This window comes from Psammomys obesus, unplaced genomic scaffold, assembly GCF_907164565.1.
Source record: "Psammomys obesus unplaced genomic scaffold, mPsaObe1.curated_primary_1811, whole genome shotgun sequence".
NCBI lineage: Eukaryota > Metazoa > Chordata > Mammalia > Rodentia > Muridae > Psammomys > Psammomys obesus.
In genome coordinates, this window is record NW_026590061.1 from 2,048,463 (window position 1) to 2,071,818 (window position 23,356).

Genomic DNA, 23,356 nt, shown 5'->3' on the forward strand with positions numbered 1-23,356 from the left:
GCTACTATAATTTGTTCCCCTCAGAAAATGGGGATTTTTCATAAAACACCCAAATTCAGGAAGCCCAGAGATGCTCAGACTCCACCCAGACCTACTGAACTGAGACTGAGGTGGGGCTAGAGAACTGTATTGTAACAAGCCCTGTGGGCACCGGGGGCGCCCTGACAGTTCCCACGAGGTCTCCGTGTCTTCTTCTACCTGCCTGCTGTATTCCTCTCTCCACCAGGAGCTCCTGGGTCCCTGGAGCTGCACTCAGTATCTACATAAACCCTTCACGGCAGCACCCCTCCCTGTGAGGTCTCACACCGCCTGATATGAGGTGACATCCACGCTCATCTCCACAAGTGCTGGTGGCGCTGCCCTACTGATCCTTTGGTTCCTACTGTGCTGCACCGCTCTGAGCACACGGCCCTGGTTCCGAACAAAGGGCGCTGTCTGGAAGCTGCCACGGCATCCGGCTGTTCTAGGCCAGGGCTTCTCAAGGTGAAATCAACAAGAGGAAAGTTCACCTGGAAGCTAGTATACGTGAGAGGCTGCGCAGTGAGGGCCATGAACTGCCGCCCCACGTCTGCTTCTCCCTTCGGGTACCCAGGCTCCCTGCTCACTGCCCACAGCTGGACTGGAGGGTGGGAGCTTAGCTGGGCTCCGTGATGCAGACTCTAGTTTGGTGGTGAACTCACCTTCTGGGGAGACAGCCTCCATGAGACTGTTCATTTAACTGGGGGAAGATAAAGGCTACTTAGACCTCTCGGGGGTGGACAGAGGCTTTCCGGGTGAGCGCACATCATTGGTGGGGCCATGGTGCTGGGAATGTCTTATTTGCATGAAGAGGAATTCCAGGTGCTGGCTGGACATGGCTGCCAGGCTAGGTGACCACCTCAAGAATAGCAGAGGGGCGGGGGTGTGTAAGGCCCAGGGCAGGCAGGGACTGGCCCTACTCCTACTGGCCTCAGGATGACTTTGTCAGAGTTTGGGCACACCTTGACGCCTCTCTTTCTCCTTGGTTCCACAGTGGATTCCAGGCCAGCCAGGGCTATAGAAGAAAACTCTGTCTCAACACACATGGTTCCCAGGGAGGTCCTGTGCCTATCTACTTAGCCAGAAATTCCTAGGAATAAGGCCCGAAAACCCACACTTTCAATACACAGCGGGGTTTATTTTTACATCTGTAGATGCAATTCATCTTGATAATTAACCTTGGATCAAATCACCTGCCTCTGGGTTTATGAGAACACTGGAATAAACTAAGAGTGGGGACAATTGTGCTCTAGCCTGTGGCCCACTTTTTAAACGTATTCTATGGGTTGTGAGTCCTTGACTTAAACTTCAGCAAAATGGAAGCTGGAATTTGAGGACACAGGAAAGACATCCAGATAGCTATCGATAACAGATGTTACTTGTAAGCAGTGTAACTTGTTCCAACCCCACAGCATCCCAGCTTTAGCTATGGAAGCTAAATGTATTCTTCACCACTGTTCCCTGGCCATGACCTCCACCTTTCTCCACCCCCCATGTGCCTGCAGACAGCCGGTCAAAATAATCACCCGAAAATAGACACAGTAAAAACAAAAGAAGTCAGAGATAAGTGGTCTTTAACACTGCTGGAGAAAAAAAAAAAAAAAAAAAAACATGATAAGCCCTTTGTCAAAATTATCATTCTTCTTAGTAAGTTGTGCCAAACACATGCCATCCTTTTCCTAAAAACTGCTCTATCTAGTTACATTTGCACTAGTCCTTTCTAAATTAAGCTGCACATACACTATGGTGACAGAAACACATGGGAAAGTGTACGTACACACTCTCGCTCACCCACACATATTCCTAAAGTTTATGAAAATTATTAGCTTGTGACTAGCTTATCCTTTCTTGAGTTTGATAACAGACTTGTCAAATACCATTTCTAGAACTCATTCTAAGAAAATAGCTTTAATACATATTCATAACTCATATTCATACACTGGCTCATGAAACTTGCAAGAATACTCTTTATTGAAATATAACCTGCACTAAGCAAATGTTGCCCTTTTTAGGTTAGAGTCCAATAACCTCTGACAGGGCATGCAGTCACACAACCACTACCAAGGCTGCTGAGCTGACAAGCTGCTGAGTCTTGTTCCTCAGTGAAAGCTCCATGAATGGCTACTGCAAGTGGGCTGGGGACAGCACGGGCAGGTGTGGTTTTAATGGAAAACAGATGCCAGACATCAAAGATTTGGTTAAGAGAAATGCAAAGAGCTTAATACTTATGTATTTATTTTTATGTTTATGAATTACGGGGAGTACAGCAAAAATAATTTTACCTGAGTCTTTCCTCCTTTTACGTGCCTATTAGAAAATTAAAAGTTAATGACTGCACTTGTGCCTCAAATTGCCTTTTACTGACAGATGGCTTCCCCTTGCCCTTCTGTAGGGAATATCACATACTGGAACCTGAGCCGGTCAACTCCAATACCTGAAATACTTGTTTTTAAGAGGTTTTAAAAACTTCCCTTCAAATACTTATCCTGTAGCTTCTAATTTTTCTTAAACATGTTGTGGAGGCTTTTAGAACATGTTTAGTATTCATGTTTAACTTCAGAAGAGGTTTTAAAGAGTCACCTAGAGTATTTGCTAGTCTGTTAACTTGCACTCCCAGCCTCAAACGCACTTGGGGCAATACGCTGGCTTCCCAGGGATATGTACGGTGGTCCTCAAAGGCGTGCAGGCCACTGTGCACACACAAGAGCATCTATTCACAGATGCTGCCGGAGGTCGGAGCCAGAGGTGGGGAACCTCCCAAAGCTTCATTTTTCTTAGCCTCAGGAAGTGAAGCAAAAGCTTTATCTATGCAACAGGCTGGGCAATGCACAGCACTGAGCCAGCAGCTGTGGGGGGGAAGCAGGAGAAGGCCAGGAAGCAGGCCTGTGAGGGAGGACTCCATGCTACTCAATGATAATGGCCTGGCCAGCTCATCCCAGCACTGTCTGCTCTGTCTGCTCTGTCTGCTTTGCCCCCGGTCCCTTCTAACTGAACTGAAAAGAATTATTATTTGTAACAGGCATTCATGCTGCCTGCTGTACTTTGTGGTGCAGGAGACTGAAGAGAGGGTCTCACACAGGCTAGTCAAGTGCTCTATGACTGAGCTACACCCCAGCCCTGAGCCCCACCTTCCATTAGGCTCTTGGGAACTGGGTGCCAGCTCCTCTGCCTCTAAATCTTACAATCCTTAGTGGCCAACCTAGAGCATGCCTGCCCTCTGTCAGCTCTTGCCCATCTCCACCTTTTCCTCACAGTGCCCTGAGGACTGGGAAGAAATGGATCATCTGCTTTTTAGGCATTTTGCTAGTAGTCTCCAAAGGAAAGACCACTCTTTGGTCTCTGTGTCCTGGGGAGCCTACTTCCTCCCTATCTTTCCCTTTAAACATTATTTTTTAGTAGAAAACATTGCATCCAGATTAGAATGTTGCCAAAAAAACCTGTCAACCCTCAACAGTGTCCATGGCTTCTGACCATTTGGAGCACATGGCACTCATTTTCCCTCCTAGCCAGAGGCCTCCTCCTGGGTCTTCCTCTCTGATGGCAGAACACACTCAGAAGGGAAGTCTGCACCATCCTAGGTAGGGACACTAACTCTCCAGCTCCTTTGCTGTGACCCCAGAGTCTCAGGCTCTTGCTGTCTAGAGCCACGCTGGCAGGAACAGGCACTAACTAGAACACTCACTCAACTTGCTTTTGTAGAGGCAACCTTCACATAAACAGAATTATGACTAATAAATGTACATGATTAGGGTGGAAATTATTCTATGTCTGAAATATTAGACTAAGATAAATGTTTTTCGTCGGGGGGCACTGCCAATGCAAGGCAGGGGGAGAGGTTCAATTACGGAATAATCTGCACTGAACGTCCTAATCCAATCTCCCATCATCTCAGAGCCTCTGCAGGAAAGATGTTGTTATCTGCTTCACAGATGAAGCAGACTCGTGTTAAGAATCATCTCATGGGGAGATAACTGAGCAATTAAGAGCATTCAGAGCTCAGCCTCCTGTTAGGGTCCTGGCACCCACTTCAGGACACTCACAATCACCTAGAGTCTAGTTACAGGGGATCCAAAACTCTCTGGCATCTATGCGATGTATATATATAGGCTCACACAGGCACCTAGTAATTAATAAATAAATGCATTTGTTGCTGCTACAAGTGGCAGGACTGGGTCTGGAATTTGACAGGTGCTCAAACATGTCAAGTTTCAAAAGCATGTGAATAAATGAGCTATAATCCAATATCAGCTGAGACAAGAGGATCTCAAATTCAAGTCCAGCCTGAGATACAGTCTTCCTGCCTAGGGCTAGATTACAGGTATGTACCACACGGCCACCTAAAATACTTCATTAATTTCAAAAACAGAAAAATATGTGGGTAGCCTGCATTCTCTAGAGACACAGAAACAGGAGATTTTAATGCATAAAAGGAGACTAGTTACAAGGAATTGCTGAGAAGTTCCAAGATCTGGTTCCTCTACCTTAAAGACCCAGCACGGGGTGTGAAAAGCCAAGCATCACATGATATGTGTCAGACTTAACTGCAGTCTCTCGGGATGAAAACAGAGGGAAACGTGGAAAGATCTCATGGACCCAAATGAGTCAAACGAATGCTGTTCAGCCTGCTGTATGAGCACAGCATACTCTGGAAGGGAAGGGCAGACGCTGTCCCTTCACACACTTCTGATTATAACTTGGTTCCTTTGTTGGCATAGTAACCAACAGTCTTGGAACACGGACTTCTCAGAAGCAGTTGGGCTTCACAGCCTTCAGACATGGGATCTGAAGTTCTGACTCCCTTGTTCATGTCTCGGGAGCGGGCAGCACCTGTCTCATGTAGGCAGCCCTCAGAGCAGGGCACGACAGAGGCATGTGTGTGAGTGTGTGAGTGAGCGTGTGTGCGGTCTTCCAGCTCTACCAATGGGGGATCACGGGAGATGCAGAATAAAGATGCTAGTAGATGGTGGGGGACGGGCACTGGGATAGCAGTCATCTCTCCAGAAAGCAATCTGGTGTCAGCTCTTGTAAGACAGTATGTTTGTGATCTTTGGCCCACTAACCCCACGTACCATTTAACGGTCTTAATGTGGTCATTAATCACCTCCGTTAATGATTATTAGTCAGTGACACCCAAGGCTATTTAATAAGAAAATTATTAAGAATGCAGAATAGCTCTATGTTGTTATAAACTTAATAATAAGTTTGTTGATGTGAGAACCACGTGTATTTAGGTCTGTGTATATATGTACATATATGCCTCGGGATAGTGAGCTGAAGCATACTGAACTCCATTCACACCTCCCTGTTATTTTGAAATTTCCCTTTTCTCTTGTAATTCTAAGTCCTCTCACCTACTATCAAACAAAAGAGGTGCCAGCGGGTTTTTGTCATACTGTGAAATGTTCTTACAGAGGCAGAAAGTACAGACAAGACGGACTACACTGTAAGGAATGGGATAGTTCCACGTAGGAAGAGGGATGAGTCACACATGCGTCCCTTCTCAACATCACTTATTCATTTTCTCTCTGAAGTTTCCTGAGTCCAGGAAGACATGAGACCGGCGGCCCTGCACACCATGACAGCTTCCTCCTCCAGCAGTGACTACAGCAGTACAGACGACTCTGCTTCTGAGTATGGATCCAAGCACAGCCCCTCAGTGGGACACTACCCCTCTGAGAACACGTTTTCCTACGAGGATGTGGCCCCTTGTAAGGAGACAGCTTCCAGAGATGCCGAGGTCCACTTCCTCCCTCCTAGTCAAGGTACCTGGGGGACAGAGAGCTTGAGGAGACTCCTCAGGAAGCGAGAGAAGATGGAGCATGCTCCAGACCAGTTCTGCAAGCTGAGCATCACGCTGGCCTGGGACTTCGATGTGGGCTCCGACCAGGAGGACTCACCAGCTAATCTGGATCTAAATCGCCACAGCCAGTGGATGGACAAATGGCCCGAAGACAGTACAAAACTGACTCCCTGCAAACTGGATAACCTAGTACAAAACCTTGAGACATTTCTAGAAAAAGGTGGCCAACACGGTGGCTGTGTGCTCCCTGAGTCTACTCAGAAGGAAGACCTCCACCTCAACAGCAGTGCCTGTTCACATACAACTCAGGTCAGTCACAAAGACCTGCCCAGGTACAAAGCACGGGAAAATGAAGACATCCATCAGGTCCTAGAGAATCCACCAAGGCTATAGAAAGAGGAAGTTGGGGTGAGCACTGAGATGCCTCCCAGGAGAGCAAGGGGCATGGCTGGGAAAAGACGGTTGGATGTTGGAGCCTCACTACCTGCTGGGAGGCAAGGTGGGCCCAGAGACTAGGACAGAGGGAACAGGAGAGAGGGCAGAGCTGAAGGAAAGATACTGCAGAGCATGGAGGGAGGGAGGAAGGAAGGAACAGAAAGTAGAACCAACAATCACATGAAAATGAATGTGTGTGTTGACATCAATGGGTCTGGAAGCTTTGCTATATTTGGGCTATCTTGGGCAAACAGGCTTGGGTTCTATGAGGGATGGACAGTGTGCCCACTGCTGACACATGCACCTAACTCATCCTGTTTTCTCAGCAGGAGATACAGCAAGCAGACGAGAGCTCCTTGGACGGCTCCACGTCATCCGCACAGGCAGAGGAGGCTTCCCACTCACACTACACATCCTGTCTGAACTTTCGCTGGGTCTTGCACTGGCTGAGGACACAAGTCTTCTCCCGATGGAGAAGAGAGCATGTTAGGCAGGCTGCCATCAGCTGGCACCAGAAGGCAGCGAGAAAGATAAATTCTCTTAGAGGCAACAGAATCCAACCCCAAGAATGACCTGAGACTGAGCTTATCTGCCATCCTCAGATTTTTAAGCCTTTGAACCCCTTGTCTAACAATCCCTAACAGGTATGTGATGTTCTCTCCTCCACCTCACAAACGAGGAAATCAAGACTTGGAGTATGCAGGGGTAGTTTCCAATCTTCACATTCCTTCTAACCAGCCACTTCCTACAACCAGTATGCTGGGAACAACAAGCATGCCTCAAGCAGCCTGGCCCCCTGGACGATCCTGTCTTGATGCTGGAACCATGGCCAATGAGTCACTGCAAAAAAGCTCTCCACCTGCCGGAAGCACAACCCAAACCACCCTCCATGGTGGGAGGCCGGTGGGGTACATGCTGCCTTCTGAAAATGAGGGGTTGAGTCAATGAAAGAATGAGTAAAGACATACATAAGCAGAATGGAGCAAAAGACAGCAAAAAGAAGGGGTGGAGGGGACTGTTAATTTAGGAAGCAGAATACTACTAAGTTTTCCATGAATAAATTCAGGCTTCTGAATTCAACAAGCGTGTTTTCAGCCTTAGTCCAAGTAATCTGCTGGGAGAAGACACAGATAACAGAAATCTGTGTCTACTGAGGAATAAAGCCTGTAGGACTATTGAACAGGGCACCATTTTTACCAAGTCCACGCCTGATCTATACTAGAGAATAAGTGCACTGCGTTAGCAAGATTCTTACTCATTTTGACCTCTGGAATTACGTGGCAACAGGAAAAATTCCAGCACTGCTCATTCATCCTAGTGTCCAATTTGTTATTCAACCGAAGCAGGTCCCCTGTGCCACACGTGTGGAGGGGGTGGGGCTAGCCACTGCAAGCATCAAAAAGCAAGCATGAGCTAGAAGTAGCTATTGAAAGAAAAGACGTTTGCTGAACCCTGAAGTCTCCTGTGAAATTACTGTAATTGTCAGGAACACAGTAATCTCATTAATAAATTTTGGGACTTATGACTGAAAAATAAAACCATGCTTTTGAGTGAGTCTCAACCCTGAAGTGGAGGCTCAGTAGCTTGAATTAACTGGGTATAACTTATGCAATCATATTCTAGAATTCACAATACTGTAATATAGGCTAGAATGCAGCATAAGATTTATCACACTTGAAAGTTACTCAGCTTTCTGCAAATCCTTATGCTAATGTGACTATATTATAGACCATGTACAAAAAGAACCCCAGGAGGGTGTGAGGTGATCTATCAGTAAACACAGACAAAATCTTTTTTGTCAAGACTTATAGAATACAATGCAAATTTGCCATTCCAGAGCAGGCCTCAGTTCAAGGCTCTTCAGACACAAGGTGTGGGCATGCTGGCACACACCTTTAGTCCCAGTGCTTGGGAGGCAGAAACAGATCTCTGTGAGTGTGAGACCAGCCTGGTCTACATAAGTTTCAGGATAGCCACGGCTACCTAGGGAGACCCTGCTTCAAATTTCCCTAAAAGATAGGAGAATTAAAAAAAAAAAAAAAAAAAAAAAAAAAAACATTGCTAAATGAATTCCTAGAGAACGCCAAGGCTTTAACTCTCAGTAAAGAATGAAGTAGTTAAAAGGAAGAACCACTTGGCTCAAAAGTGCGTCGCCTCATTATGAGCCACAATGAAGAGTTTACACGGTGTCTGATTCTAGGATGACAGGTGGTTTATGTTGCATGGCCTGCCATGAGGCTTTTCCTGCTTCCCCTTCGCCCCCAGCAAACAGAACAATGGTCAGCTTTCAGAAGAAACAAAACCCCCATCAGATAACACTGCAAAACGAGCCAGTCTTCAGCAGAGTGGGTGCAAAAGCCCTGGACAAAATTCCCTGAAAGATGATTAGCCTACATCAAGAAGTCCCCTTGCTAAACAATTTCCACCTTATCCAACAGCTGAGTTGAACCTCGTGGACTTAGTGCCATTTTATTTCAGTATAATAAGACTACTTCCAAGGCACTGAGAGCATCTCTCCTGTTTGTGGCTTTTGAAAAGCAAACTACTGTCATCACCACAGCATTCTCTATCCAGAAGAGACTAAGAACAATGACTGACTTTCATTCTCCTGTTCTCCCTCAATATCCATCATTTTAAGTAAAAAAAAATCCTCTAAAATGAAAAGAGCAGTCACTCCCCTGACCTTGACCGTGGAAGTCCGCCCACTGTCACACAGTAGACAGCACAGCAGATGCTCCGGTGCTCAGTCTGTGGGCTCTTAAGTTTACCTAAAAGGGGTGCGGTGAGAAACACTGTTTATCAGTAAAGTAGCCCCAGAACTTCCATTTGTAAGGCATTGCAACATAGCAGTTTCATTCATGTAAGGATCAGAAACAGACAAGGAAGCTACTGGGTGAAGGGCTGTCAGGGCACAAGATATGAGGGTGGTCCAAGAATCACCCCACAAGTGGAAAACGGCCCCGCCAACACCATACACCTGCAAGAGAAGCAGCAGAAGCTGGCCGGCAACAACAGACCTGAATCTCACCACACGTTCAGGAGCGGTCAGATAAATGTTAGCTTACAGAACACTCCGCTCGACAACTCTCTAACAAACATGTTAGCATCACAAACACAAAACACGTTCTTTAAAAATTGAGGCAGAGAGACATGACAGGTCATAATGGAGACAACAGACACTGAATCCTTGGTCAAATCCACAAAGCTAAACAGATCTTAGGATTTTTCGTAACATCTGGAAAAAAAAAACGAAATATGGACAGTATATAATTAAGTAGATGTATTAGTCATGATTCTCCAGAGAAACAGAACTTACAGAATGAATTTATATTTATTCTTCATATATTTTATATAATAAATATATATAACATTTATACATTCATTAGGGCCTACAGGCTGTGGTCCACCGAGTCCAACAGTGGCTGTCTACCAGCAGAAGGTCCAGGGATATGGTGGTTGTTGAGTCCGTGTGCTGGGTGTCTTGGCTGATAGTCAGGATATGCTGGAATCCTAAAGAAGCAGGCTCTAATGCCAGGGTCAGATGGACTTGCAGCAACAGCGAGAGCAAACAAGCCATGACCAAGCTTCCTTCTTCCATGTCTCAGCTCAAAGACCTGGAATAAAGGTGTATCTTCCTACCTCAAAAGATTGATTAAAAGTGGGTCTTCCACTTCAGATGATTTAATTAAGAAAAAAATCCCTCCCAGGTATACTGAGCCCCATAAGTTTTAGTTAATTCCAGATGTAGTCAAGCTGACAACCAGGAACAGCTGTCACAGTCATTATCAACAGGTGAGCAGCTGTGTTAGCCATTCAGTCATTAGCCATTAACAGTAAGGCTATGTAACAGAACACCTTTGATTCTTTACAAACAACAGAATAGCCCATCGGTGGTGGCACACACTTTCAATCCCAGCACTCGGGAGGCAGAGGCAGAGGCAGACTGATCTTAGTGAGTTTGAGGCCAGCCTGGTCTACAGAGCAAGTTCCAGGACAGCCAGAGTGGTTACACAGAAAAACCCTGTCTCAAAAAAAAAAAAAAAAACAAACAAACAAAAAAAAACACCCCCCCCCCCCCCCCCCCCAAAAAAAAACAAAGACCAAGAAACCATTAGGAAAAATAAACTCTAGGGACCAGGGAGCCCAGCTCTACTAACACACGTTCACTGCAGATACCTTAGCCACACACACAGTTGAACCAACCGCGTACTAACTTGCTGAGGTTATGGAAGGGGGCAGCTCTTCATCCAGACGCCCCCGTGCATCCTGGGACCTGTCTTGGAGTCCTGGGCTCCGAGGAACCTCCAGTCTCACGCACAGCTATGGAATCCTCAGTTCCTAACTGCAGCACACACCGGTCTAGCTGGGAGCAGAATGGCATCAAAGTGTTCTTCCAGCACAGGATCTCAGCTTACTTAGCTTTGCTGAGGTTAGAAAGAATAGTTTTGCTCATTAGAGTTAAATCCCTATCCTTTCGATGAGCTTACCTTTCCAGGACTTGCCATCTCGGCTGCCTTGGGAAGAACTCACTGTACGAGCCTCTGTTCCTCACCAGGCAGGACCAGTACACATCAAAAGCAGAGGCCAAGCGCTGAGAGAACGGTGCACACCAGGGAGCACACAACTGAGGCGTAGGCCATCGGAAACAAACACACACCGGCACAGACTGCTCACTCTGCGAGCAGTTTACAACATTCAGAAACAGCTTTATCTTTGATCCCGGGTTAAAGAACAGACTTAAGGCTTCCCGGCTTCGGTCCCGGGTCAACTTAACCTGCTGTGAATTCTAAAGTTACTGGACCTATCTGGGACCTTTAACAGAAAAGGCGGTAAGGAGTAGTTGGTACACGTGCTAACGGCAGCCATGTTACAGAGTCTAAGTGCTGCTCGCTGCCGTCCCAGAACAGCCTCGACAGTCCTCCCCACACACCTCAACACTCTGGCCTCAGACTTGCCGTCAGAGCCTCTGCAGGCTTCTCTCTGCGCTCGGCCTCAGGGCCTGGGCTCATGCTGCTTCCTCTGTCAGGAACTGCCTAGCCTTGCCCCCCCCAGGGTCCACTCTGCTTCTCCTCTGTTCTCCAAATGAACCCTTCAGGAGCAGGCTAAACTCAAGTCACGCTACAGAAGGGAGCAGGCGCTGCTTAGTGCCTTCCCCACCTTCCTTGTCCTCAAAGCACTAAATGCTCATTTCACTCTGACTTGCAGAAATCAGAACAGAGACTCATGTCCACCTCTTTCTCTCTCAGCAGACAAAGGCTCTGATGTTCTGCTTATCTCTGCATGCCCCAAAGCCCCTGACCCAGTTTCTCATACAGCAGCTCCATGATAAACCTCTGGTGAAATGAATGGTTAATCTGCAGGAAACAATTTAGGTAGATAAGATCTGGGGTGGAATGTCATTTCCTTTCACAACCTTCTGACAGCTTCTCTGGGGGTATATCTGTCCCTCAACCACATGACCAGCAACTGGGGTCACTTTACTCACAGGTCTTCACGTTTTGTTTATGAAATGTGTCCAGTGCTAACAGTGTGCAAACCCAAACCACTACTCTGGGTGCTTTCAGGATGGCTGCAGCTGGGGCCTGGGGAACGCAGGCACCAGTGGTTGCTCTCCGTCCTCATGTATACTCCAGGCAACAGGAGCTGTCTGCCCTGTGGTCCAGCTTGGCCCCAACACTGTGAAATGCCCTTTCCAAGGCTTATCCTGAAGCTTTCACAGTGGCACGACTCTCACTGAAAGTTTTCCTGTTTCAAAGTTCTCCCTTCGCCGGGTGCTGAAGGGCTGCCTGATACCCCCAGGTCAGGGAAGCTGAGAAACACTGGGACAGGCGGAATGTTTCCCAGCCAAGCTTTGTGCAGGCATGGTCAGAAGGCACTTGGCCATGAGCTGAAGGTTAATGATTCAACCATTAAGCAGTGTCTAAACAGAAACACATAAGACAAGGTTAGGTACTAATTTAGTTAACTAAAATGCTGTGACCAGAGGCCGGCAGGAAATTAACTGTATTTCCTCTAGGAAAAATGCCCAGTTATTTCAGATTCATGCCAGCTTTACAGAGTATAACTCCCATACAGTGACAGCAGATGAGAGCCATCCAATTACACCAGGCCTGGAGAGGAGAACCTCACCACAGACACTTTTCTCCAGCGCTGTCTCCCAGGCTTAGGCCAGGCCACAGACTGAGGAAACCACACCCAGTCCCCGGAGCCTGCGCCACTCTGGCGGACAGGTCTGGCATCTTCGCCTTTCTGGAATCACTCAGCCTCACAAAGGAGGGGCTGCTGCTTCCCTGGCCACCTGGTTAGGGGTGCTGTGCATTAGGGGTGTGTTCTTTTCTCCTGAGGGAAGGCCAATGACTGGAGGCCTGCTACTCTTATCATTTCCTGCCTGGAGCCCGGGTGTTAACCTTTCCCAGGCACATGTGGGTGAAAGGCCTCTGAAAGGACTGGTTTGTGTCAGACTCTGGCAAAAACAACACAGACTGCAGCACAGGCCTAGCTTGACACAAAGGTACCATCCTAGCAGTATTTGCCATTCTGCTTGCCAGGAGACCCTGGCATGCATCTCAAGCTCCACAGAACAAAGTCTTTAAGATAAATGGCCTAGGGCTAGAGGACACAGGTTCAGTTCCCAGCACCATATGGTACCTCACAACCATCTAAAACTCTAACTCCAGTGTATCTGAAGCCCTCTTCTGCCTTCCGTGGGCACCGGACACACACACACGCACACACGCGCACACACGCGCACACTTGCACACGCGCACACTTGCACACGCGCACACGCGCGCGCACACACACTAAATGTTTAAAAAGATAACTGGTCAAGGAGGCAAGCTGACATATGCCTGCGATCCCAGCAATGTAGAAAGCTGAGGCCAGCAATTTGTGAGTTTGAGGCCAGCCTGAGCTACATAGTGAGTCACTGCCTCAAAACCCAAAAAAACAGAAGACTTCGGCTGAGCTTTTTGTTACTGCCATTGATACATTGCTTCTTGAGTGACATTATTACACTAATGGTTTCATACACACACACATATAATTTTAATGTATAATTTTTTCTTTGCAGAGCTAGGGCCTTGCGAATGCTAGGTAAATGCTCTCCATCTGGGCTGCACAGCCCATTAACAAGGTTTTGTTGTTGTTCTGAGACAGGGCCTTACTATGTAAGCTAGTCTGGCCTCATACTCGCTATCCTCCTGCCTCAGCCTCCTGTTAGGCTTAGAGGTATGTGCCATGCCTGGGGCCTCTGCCACTGTTTTTTGGCTGTTGAAGATCTCAGATGCCCTCCAATTGCCCATGGCTGCCTTTGGCTAGGCTGTCATGCAAACTTCCTTCTGTCTCATGGTATGAGGCTCTCCCTGCCTAGTAGCTCCAGGCACACATCCAACCTAAGTCACTAACAACTGCATTTCTGCACAATCCTGGATATGAGCATTGACCCCTTGGCACCTTCTGCCTTTGGCAGCCAGTTCTCACATAATGGAAAATTTTCCTAGAACAATTTCAAAGTCTCACTTGTTTAAGCAAATGATACCTTGTACAATTTTCAAAATTTAAGAAGAATAAAGCAGTTCAAATTCCTCCAAGTTATTCAAAACCTTGGAGAATGGCTCAGAAACCACATGTCCTCTTGGTGAGAGCTTTCTTCAAGTAGTAAACGACTTCAGTGCCCAGGCCCTGGAGGCTGGCTTCTCTGCTTCAGTATTCCCAGACCTAGAACCGGAGGCACTAGTGGAGGGCTCTGCCCTGTGTTCCAGCTCTCCTCAGAGCCTGACACTTATCTGTCGAACCTAACTGGCATTCCACATACAGAGTTGCTGAACAGCGTCCAACCAAGCAGAGGCCAAGGCGAAGAGAGGAACAGCTAATCAACGAACAAGGGTGAGAAAAGTTAGGTCCAAAGTAAATATAGTACAAAATACCCAGAATAACCCAGCAAGACAGCTGCTGACCTTTTCTTCTAAAATCTAAATACCGCATCAAATGCCCTAACGATCTAAGGCTGAGCCAGGATTACGACAATGGGAAGGAGTAACGGAAAACCCAGGCAGACAAGCAAACCTGACAGTGCCACGGCAATCTGCATTTTGATACAAGTGTAAACAGGAAGGCATTACTGTACGGTCGACAACAAGGAATTGTATCTCTACCTCAACACTGCCGTAACTTCTACCAGCACCTCCTACATCCTGCTGCCCAGAGCCCCTAAGGCGCTGCAGCAGTGGCGTCTCCTGAAGACTAAAGCAGCTCTGGGTTTAGCAGAAGCTGCTCACAGGCACCAAGGCAGAAAGAATGTGCCCCCATGGATAGAGCCTCGGGCCTTTGATCATGACGCACAGACCCTAGAACTAAATGGGGAATTTGCAAACCACTTAAGTCTAGTCCATATTTTTCTGCTTCTGAAGCAATGGGAGGCCTTGACTTATTGCAGCCTTGGTGTGGGAGCCAGTTGCCTCCAAAGAAGGGAAGAAAAGAAGGAGAAAGAGACGGAGGGAAGAAAAAGAAATTCACATCTGGTCGCCATTACAAAGAGTGTATGGTCTTCTAATTAAATAAATAAATACATGAAGACCTGAAAGAAAAATCACCCTCTCCCACTTTCTCTCTTCTCTTTCTCTCCTCTCCCCTCTCTCTCTTCTTTCTCTCTCTATCCTCTCTCCTCTCTGTCTTTCTCTCTCTCACTGTCTGTTAAACAGGCAGGCTGTGTCTTTGTCCGCAGTAATGCTCTAGCACACTTGTCCTCTACAGACAGAAAGGAATCTCCGAATCATTGGCTGTAAATGTCCTAGGAATTGAAGATCCAGAAAAGATTCTGCCGCTTTGGTAAGACAAGCAAATAGCACTTGATTCCTCAAACTCTACACACACTCATGAGTGTTTACCTGAAGAGGGGAAAAAGAGCAATTAATTTTCCAGTTGCTTCGAAGGAGGAGTCTGGGTGTCTGCTGGAGAGATCTGAGAGAAAGAAAGGCTGTGGAAAAGCTTGTGACTCACACAGTGAGACGTTTCCATGGTGAGCAGGAAAAGCACCCAGCAGAGCGCGGTCAGCACGCAGGTAAGGACTGCCACCCCAGCAGCACAGCTGGCCATCTCCCTGGATGGGCTTGAAGCGGCTCCGATTCCGGGATTTTCTTTTCAGATTCCTAATATCCATGTAGACTTTACCAATGGGCTGTCCCCAGTCCAAAAATCTATACCCCTAAAGATTCCAAAATCCAAACTTAGCACCATTCTCAGGAAGTGTTAGGTACTGGAAAACTTCAGATTTCAGACTAGGAATGTTCAAGCGTTTGTTTGTTGTTGTTGTTTTATATATTTTGTAAAATATATTCAGACTAAGTATGCTTGGTCCACAAAAGGTAGTCAGGAAACAAAGCGATAAAGATGGGAACGGGGTCTGAAGAAAACAGCACACCAGAACAGAAGCATGGGCTGGTGGGGGACACTGTTTCAAGGCAGTGACCGCCTGTGACAGCCAAGTCACAGTGCTCACGGATGCAGAGGCAGGCCTGTGTGGCGGGAGCCATCTCATCCCACCACCTTTCTCATGCCAAAGAAGAGAAGCCAAAGGCACAGGAAGACAGGGACCCCACCTCACTCTTACATGGCTCCAGCCACCCCAAAAGTAGTATAACCAGGTACAACAGGCTGTCCCTGGCCAAGAAAACAAGGCTCATTATCACAAAGCAGAAACCAAGGCACGAGCTGTGCCACTATGCACATGACATTATCAGTATCAAGCTGCAAGAACGACTCCCAAGCCAAATGAACACATGTTACTCCCCTGTGCTGCTCCTGCTGTCAGGCTCATGACAGCCACAGTGATTAAGTGAAGGCACAATCTAACACTTGTTTTTATTTTATTAATTCCATGTACTCCGATATCTCAATTTAATTATTTCTGGAGACAGGGGCCAGCTATGTAGTCCAAAGCTTCCTCAAAAACAGAATCCTACTGTCTCAACCTCCCAAGCGCTAGGAGGGCAGACATGCCCTGACACAGCCACCGTAATGCTCTTATTTAATTTTATTTGAGGAGTTGTTGTCTGAGGCAGGGCGGCTCTGTGCAGCCCTGGCTGTCCTGGAACTTGCTATGTAGACAGATAAGGCTGAGTTACTCACAGAGATCCACGTGCTCCTGCCTCCCGAGTGCTAGAATTAAAACACATGGCAATGTTAATATTTTAAATGATGCTCTTAGACATGTGTTTCTTCACTATCTGAACAATGAAACAAAGCCAGCACCTACATGGAACACTGTTAGCCACCGTGACTACAATGCAGAACCTGAGAATTTCGGCAGGCGCCTGCCTTCCAGCATGACAACCAGAGAATATGCATTTCACAAAGGACGCCTTCATCCCGCAACAGAAGAGGACAGGAAACACACGAGCCTGGCGCAGAGCCCCGATGCCTACTTCACAGCTGTGAAATCCCAGGATGCTCTAAAATCCCCACAGCCCTTGGCCTTGCACAACAGGAGCCCTGTGTGCTAGCTGCCCCACCGTTTCTGTCAGCCTACAGAAAGCTGCTCGTTCAGAAGCAAGCACCTCCCTCCTCTCCTTCCTTGAGGGTTCACACACATTAGAGTCACCGTCACCCAGCAGAAGGCTCCAGTGCCCTGTCACCACCGTGACAGGGATGGCTTTCTTTTGTGTTTTGTTTACAGTTTTATTTTTGGTTGTTTGTCAAGACAGGGTTTCTCTGTGTAGCCCTGGTTGTCCTGGAACTCACTCTGTAGACCAGGCTGGCCTTGACTCACAGACATCAACCGGCCTCTTTCTCCCTGAATGCTGGGATTATAGGTGTGCACCTCTACTACCCAGCTTTTGGTTTTGATTTTGGAGATCTGTGTAGTCCAAGCTGTCCTGGAACTCACTCTGTAGACCAGGCTGGCCTCTGACTCCCAAGTGCTGAATTAACGGTGTTCGCCAGCACCCCCCAGTAGGAATAGCATTCTAACACTACTAAAGATGTGCCGATCACAAAGTCAGACAGTGTGTGTCCACTCAGCACCCCACTGGCTGGCAAGACACTCTGACCTCTTTGTCCTCCCTCCACTTAGCCACTGGCGTTGTCTACTGCTTATTCTCAGGACGTGCCCAGGGGTGCGGGAGGCAGCAGGTCAGAGGAGTGCCTGGCAGAGGCAAAATGAGAACTTACAGAGTAAGTCTGAGCAGGTCAGTCAAGCACTTACCACTAAGCACATGTTCAGCAACAGCACTGCCACTTGGCCAGAGGATGGGGAGAGGGAGGCCAGTAAATCGCATGAAGACCCTTCCTCCGCCTTCGGGGTCACTAGAGGGTCAACATGCTCGCTCACATACACACACCTCCACAGGGTAAGAAGGCCAAAGCCAGAGGGCGCGACTATGCTGCGCTGCCCACTTGGTGCCAGGCGAAGACTGGCTCGCTGAGTGCCCAGGAGACGTGTGTAAACCTGCACAGGCCCACTTTCACCATGCTGCGCTTAGATGCTTGTGAGGAGGGAGGTGCCGTGAGTTCTCAGATGTGATGTGCCGACTGCTAACTACAGGTGTGAGGACGCCAGAAATGACCAGCTGTGGGTAAGCCTACTCACCTTAAGAAAAAGGTTCAACGCTGATTTCTCTCAGCTCTTCCAATCTTGCACGTCCTTAGCAAACTGATCCATAGAAGTTCTGAACTGAAAGAAATAAAAATTATGTTTACACAAACTTCAGATCATAGTCAAACTTAAAAAATCATAGCACAGCAAGAAAAGGGGCTGAGGTGGTAGACTGTTACATAAACAGAGCACATCAGGCTACTATCACAGGAGTTAGTAAAACAGAAAGGACTGCCACCTTCTTCCTCTCCCACACCCAGCGCCGCCTCCTCTGCCTCTAGGGCTCCACGCCTCTCTGTGCCCCTCAGCTACAGTCAGCCTCCAAAGCACCTTAAGAACACATTTTCTGCTAAAATCCTCACCATTAATTTCTCCAACCAAAGCACATGGCAGGTCCTCTATGAACAGCGGTCGGATGAATAAATAAATCGTGTTTTATTATCTGTCAGTATGTATCTGCCCAGATACTTGTTCTAGGCTCCCCTGCTGGGTGCAATCTCAGGGTGCTCCAGCCCCTCTTAAAACAGGGCTCAGCATTTCTGTGGGGCTAAGCTCACATCTTGCGTCCTTCAGAATCCGGTCTAGGTCACCCACAATGCTGACTCCTGTGCAAGCTGTTGGTACACTGTTTTGAGCCACGGGAGACACCTGACTCGGGACGCACAACTGAATGTAGAGTCATGAAAATTTGGTTCAGAATATACAGTGGCCAAAAATCAATTCAAACCTTAACAAGTTTGAATGTTTCTGGAAGTTCACTGCATACTGTTTGACCCCACCCAGCCTTAGCAGTGAACACACAGCACAGCCTTTGCCAAACATGCCCTCATGACACGGACTGAGACACCTCAGCTCGGGTTCGGGACTGTTAAAATAAAATCAATTCATTCTAACTACTTTCTGTCTCTCTGTCTCTGTCTGTCTGTCTCTCTCTCTCTCACACACACACAGCTGGTTTAAGGAAGTCACCCATTCTAACACATGGCCATTTCCAAACCCTGCATCTCAGTGACTATCTACACATTAGAACGGCCGTTCCCAAGCCATGGAGCTCAGGCTGTACACTTTCACTATTAATTACATGCTTATTCATTTAACCACCATGTAAAAAAAAAAAAAAAAAAAAAAAAAAAAAATAATTTAAGAACAAAAAAAAAAAAAAAAAAAAAAAAAAAAAAAGAATAATTTTAGGTCAAGAAAGCAGTTTGAAACACACCCTATCATAATTCACTTTTCTGTATCCGTCCTCCCCTTATGTGTGGAAAGGCGAATGTGAATATATGTGTATTTGTTGATGCATTTTCACATTAAAAAGTCTCCTTTAAAAGGTTACAAGTTTAAAAAGACAATGTATGTTATAGGCTGAGCATTTTAGCACGCACGCAATGCCTTCTGGTCTTGTAGAAACATGGCGGCTCAGCAGTGAAAACAGAGGCTTCTAGAATCTTCCTACACCCCTCCTCAGCACATATCAGCGCGTCAGCAGCTTTAGATGATGTTGTGCTACAATGCTCGGTTTTTAAATTTTCTGTTGAATGGCTAGCTCGAGTTTCTTTCTTTTTTTAATGGTTAAAATGGATTTTGACTTCGGATTAAAACAGAATTTCAAATTTTTCTTAAATAGCCCCAAACATACTTTGCCTATTTTATTTCCCATACTTAAGGGAAGGAGCATTCTCAGCACTAAACACTATAAAATCAAAATATTCTTGTGAAGCAGATGCAGGAGAGTCCCAAGTTCAAGGCCCCTTGTGCTATTTCACAAGTTGCAGGCATCCTGGGCTGTGTGAGCATTAAGATGCTCAATGTCCTACGACGCCAAATAGCCAGCCTTCCATCTTTAATCATTAACATGCACCAAAGAACCCCTCTGGAATGAATTTTTATTCCTTGACAGTTAAGTCAAACAGCTGTTTGACCTGTATACCTACTTCATGTGCCTATTTCCCAGGTGATGTAAAAATTTCATGGTTGGAAACGGGTGACAGGTAGAAAGTTTAGGAAGCCCTGGGTTAGGGAGTAATGGCAGGGGAGGGGAACTCATACAGCTTGGAGATGGAATTGCCCCAAATACTTTCTCTCTAACCCTGCTGAGTCCACATGGGTCCTACAGATGGAGCCAGATGTGGGTGTCAAGGTAGAAGAAATAAGGAGATGCCTGCCACTGAAGGCTTCCGTCCTAGAGCAGCCACGCGGGCCACACGTGACATCGCAAGACTTGACTTCAGCCGCCCTTGCCTCTCTTACATACTTCATACACAAGAGAAACGCCATTAGTGCGTATTAATACACACCCCCCCCCCGACACACGGACAAAGTAACCTCGGTGCCCGATCCAGGGGGAGCAAAGACCCGCTCCGGCTGAAGGTACTTACTGACTTTTATTCTTTTCTCCGCCTCCTCTTTTTATAAGACTGCCAGCAACAGGTCCAACACTGAAACAGAACACTGTGGCCAGGGCATTTCAGGCCTGAACGGACGCACAGACGGTCTTCAAGGAGTTTCTCACACCCATCCAATCCCACCAGGGAAGTATCTGTTCATTTTGCTTTTCTTAAAGTTAGCTTCATAGACACACTTTCGCAGTCAATGGCAGTTATGCAGACAAGCCTGATTTCAGATCAAGCTGCACTCCAAAAATAAAGTTCAACTGATAATCCATTTCCCTTTTTAAAAGATTTATACATGTGTGTGAGTGTGTGTATATGTGTGAGTGTACATGTGTGAGAGAGAGAGACAGAGACAGAGAGAGGCAGAGCATGTGTGTGTGCCTGTGAGTGCGCGCGCGCGTGTGGAGATGGTGTCAGATCCCGTGGAGCTGGTGTTTAGGAGGTTGTGAGCTCTCAGATGTGTGTGCTTTGAAAGCAACCGTGTAGGAATGCCAGCTAGGCGCTTCTGAGAACAGCCAGGAGCCAGTGGCCATGGGTGACAGCAGGCAGAGCAATTTTACCTTCCTTTGTATTATAATTCTGCACACCTTAGCTAAAGTGACTCCCTGAGCTGCTTGGACAAACAATCAACAGGAGTGATAAAGGCAACAGATGCTAAGAGCACAAAGCCCTGTGAGGAGTGAAGCGATGAAAGCAAACAATCAAAACCACTTCACCAGTGTGAAACCCGGTGAGCTAGCAAAGCACAGTGAAACACACCGTCATCCCCTGTCCCCTCTCTCCTTTCTAAAAAACGATATTGCGGAATGAGTCCAGGGCCCCAGCATGGACTGGGCAAGCACTCTACAGTGAGCTCTAGGCCCAGACCCAACCGTCATCTTTACCGGGTCCTTCTGGGAAAATGTGAGTTCTGGCCTGGATCCCAGAACCAAAGGCAGCCAAGGCTGAACCAGCTCACCCTTCAGCCCACCATCACTGGCTACAAGAACAAGCCCAGGCATACAAAGCTGAGCCCTACCCTCAGAAGACTTTTTCCCTTTATAACTTGTTCAGCCTCAAGTATTTTATTACAGTACCACAAAAAAAGCCTCAGCCCGTGACAAAGAATAATTAGACATAATAGATTTTGCTAAGTCAGTCACTTCCCGGGTCCCACCACCCCATCAGTACATCTCTGCTGGATATACGTCAAGGGTTCTGGTAGATACTTTAAAGAGAGGAAAAGTCTACACTTAACACTTTGTAACAACCCCTTTAACACATCTAAGTAAAAAGGAACCACAAGAAAGTTAAGTGCTGCCTGAACTTGCCCACAGAAATTCCCCCTGGATTACTGAGGGGCAGTCAGTATCCAACCTGGCCCTCAGCACAAAGCTCTGATTATCTGGCCCAAGCAGTCCTGAATACATAAAAGCACTGATAAACACTAACCATCAGCTTTCTGAGTTTTCATCATAGGCCCGGTTTCCAGGACTCAAAGATGGTCTTTGTTATTCAGTCTTAATGGAATGCAAGCGACGTTAGTCACTTCCTCAGAAACAGACCTAGACTATAAATACAAACTCAGTCAGCACTCAGAGAAAGGTCCACTGGCACGTCTAATTTTAAAACAAGAGCTCATTATTAAACTGAAAAATAAGAAAGAAAAGGTCCAAAACCATATAAATAACATGCCTAGAAGAAAGCCCTCAGTGTGCCAACAGGCACAATTACAAATAGCTTTCAGTTGGCTCACAAACCTTTTCTATGTGGATTATAGAGTTAAACAGTCTCTATTTGTATCCACCAAATAAAACAAACCCTGATCCTTTCCACAACCTCAGGCTCGCATCTCAAGAATATGCTCCAAGCCCTTGAGTAAGTGGCTTCTATGTCACCCTTTAAAAGGACACACTGGTGACTGTTAGGCCAAGACCCTCTGCTGTTCTGGTGTGACCCGAGACGGTTATGTGGTGATGAGGGCGTGGAGCTGGCATCTTCTCAACACTCCCGGCTCCAGGTGTGGGGCACCAGACATGACTCAAGTGCCCTGGGCAGAGGTCTCCACATAACCAGCACAGCCACGTATTTTAGTAAGTAAAATTTTGCTTGGAATGCAGCTATGGCCACGTGTCTACATACCGTCCATAGCTGCTGCTTGTAAAATGCAAGGCCAGAATCTGACTAACTTAACAGGGACGTTAAGTTGGTGGCAAGTATAAGCTGTTTAGGCCCTTTAAGAAAAAAATTGTTCCTCTGTACTCTAGAGCTGCTTCAGTGACCCTCCTGGAATAAGAAAAAAAAAAAAAAAATCAATCCCAGTTCACTGACACTGCCTGCTATCTAACCCAACCTTTGGCTGCTTTATTTACATCACTTATGATACACTAGTTACTAATGTTTGCTGGAAAAATAGATACTAGAGACCGAGAGCTTTATCTTTAGTAAATACACAAAAAATTAGTTACTTTAAAATTCAGGCAAAAGCCTCAAACAAATTAAACAAAGAACTGAGGCAGAGGGATTAAGTGTACTGCCCAAGGTTACTTAGTGAGATCAGGACCAGAGCCCAGGTAACCGGGCTGCATAGCTCACGCTCTCTGTGCTGTCTCGGCAGTAACCCAGTGTCAGCAGGCCACACAAAGCACGGCCAAATCGCAAAGGCTTATTAGTTGTAAGTGCTGTGTCAGAACAGTAAAGTGCCCCTCTGAGCCGGGCGCGGAAAGCAGTGTGAACTGGCCTTCCCCACAGGCTTCCGTTCTTCGTGGTGCTGTGGTCAGACCTAAGCTTAGGGTATCAGAAGCATAAAAGCCACCACATTAACTGTCTAAGAAATCAAAGAATTGCAAAACTGGCCAACATGGATCTTGGCACTCTGCAGGAGGCTTAGGCTCTTCAGCATGACATCTACCAGAGAGACACTACGGTTTCCAGACGTGTAACACCTGGTCACATTGTTCCCATGAAGCTTCCACTTGGGGAGGTGAACACACAGTGACAGAGACAAAGCGGCTCCTTGTGGCCTAGAAAGAAGGTTGATGGGGTCACTAACACCCCTCCATGCACAGGAAGAAGCCCCTTCCTGAGTCACCCCCGTACTTCCGGCCTTCTCTGGGATCTCTGGAGGAAGTGTGTCACCTCATG

General features: G+C 46.9%; 2 protein-coding genes across 12 annotated transcripts in view; one reads left to right on the plus strand and one right to left on the minus strand.

Annotated features, from left to right (window-relative positions):
* Ppfibp1 (PPFIA binding protein 1) overlaps window positions 1–23,356 on the minus strand; it is a 129,547-nt gene that overhangs the window by 67,314 nt on the left and 38,877 nt on the right. For 8 of the 11 annotated variants that reach the window (XM_055605585.1, XM_055605593.1, XM_055605592.1 and 5 more), the window contains one exon: window positions 17,838–17,921. The gene's annotated coding sequence lies outside the window, so the exon portion shown is untranslated. Of the gene's footprint in view, window positions 1–16,378; window positions 16,409–17,837; window positions 17,922–23,356 lie in introns of all 11 variants that reach the window. The other 3 variants (XM_055605591.1, XM_055605588.1, XM_055605587.1) reach the window with 2 other exon arrangements.
* Window positions 5,594–6,825, plus strand: CUNH12orf71 (chromosome unknown C12orf71 homolog). Its single transcript, XM_055605597.1, is given in 2 exon segments — window positions 5,594–6,226; window positions 6,583–6,825. Coding segments are annotated over 2 exon segments (876 nt in total).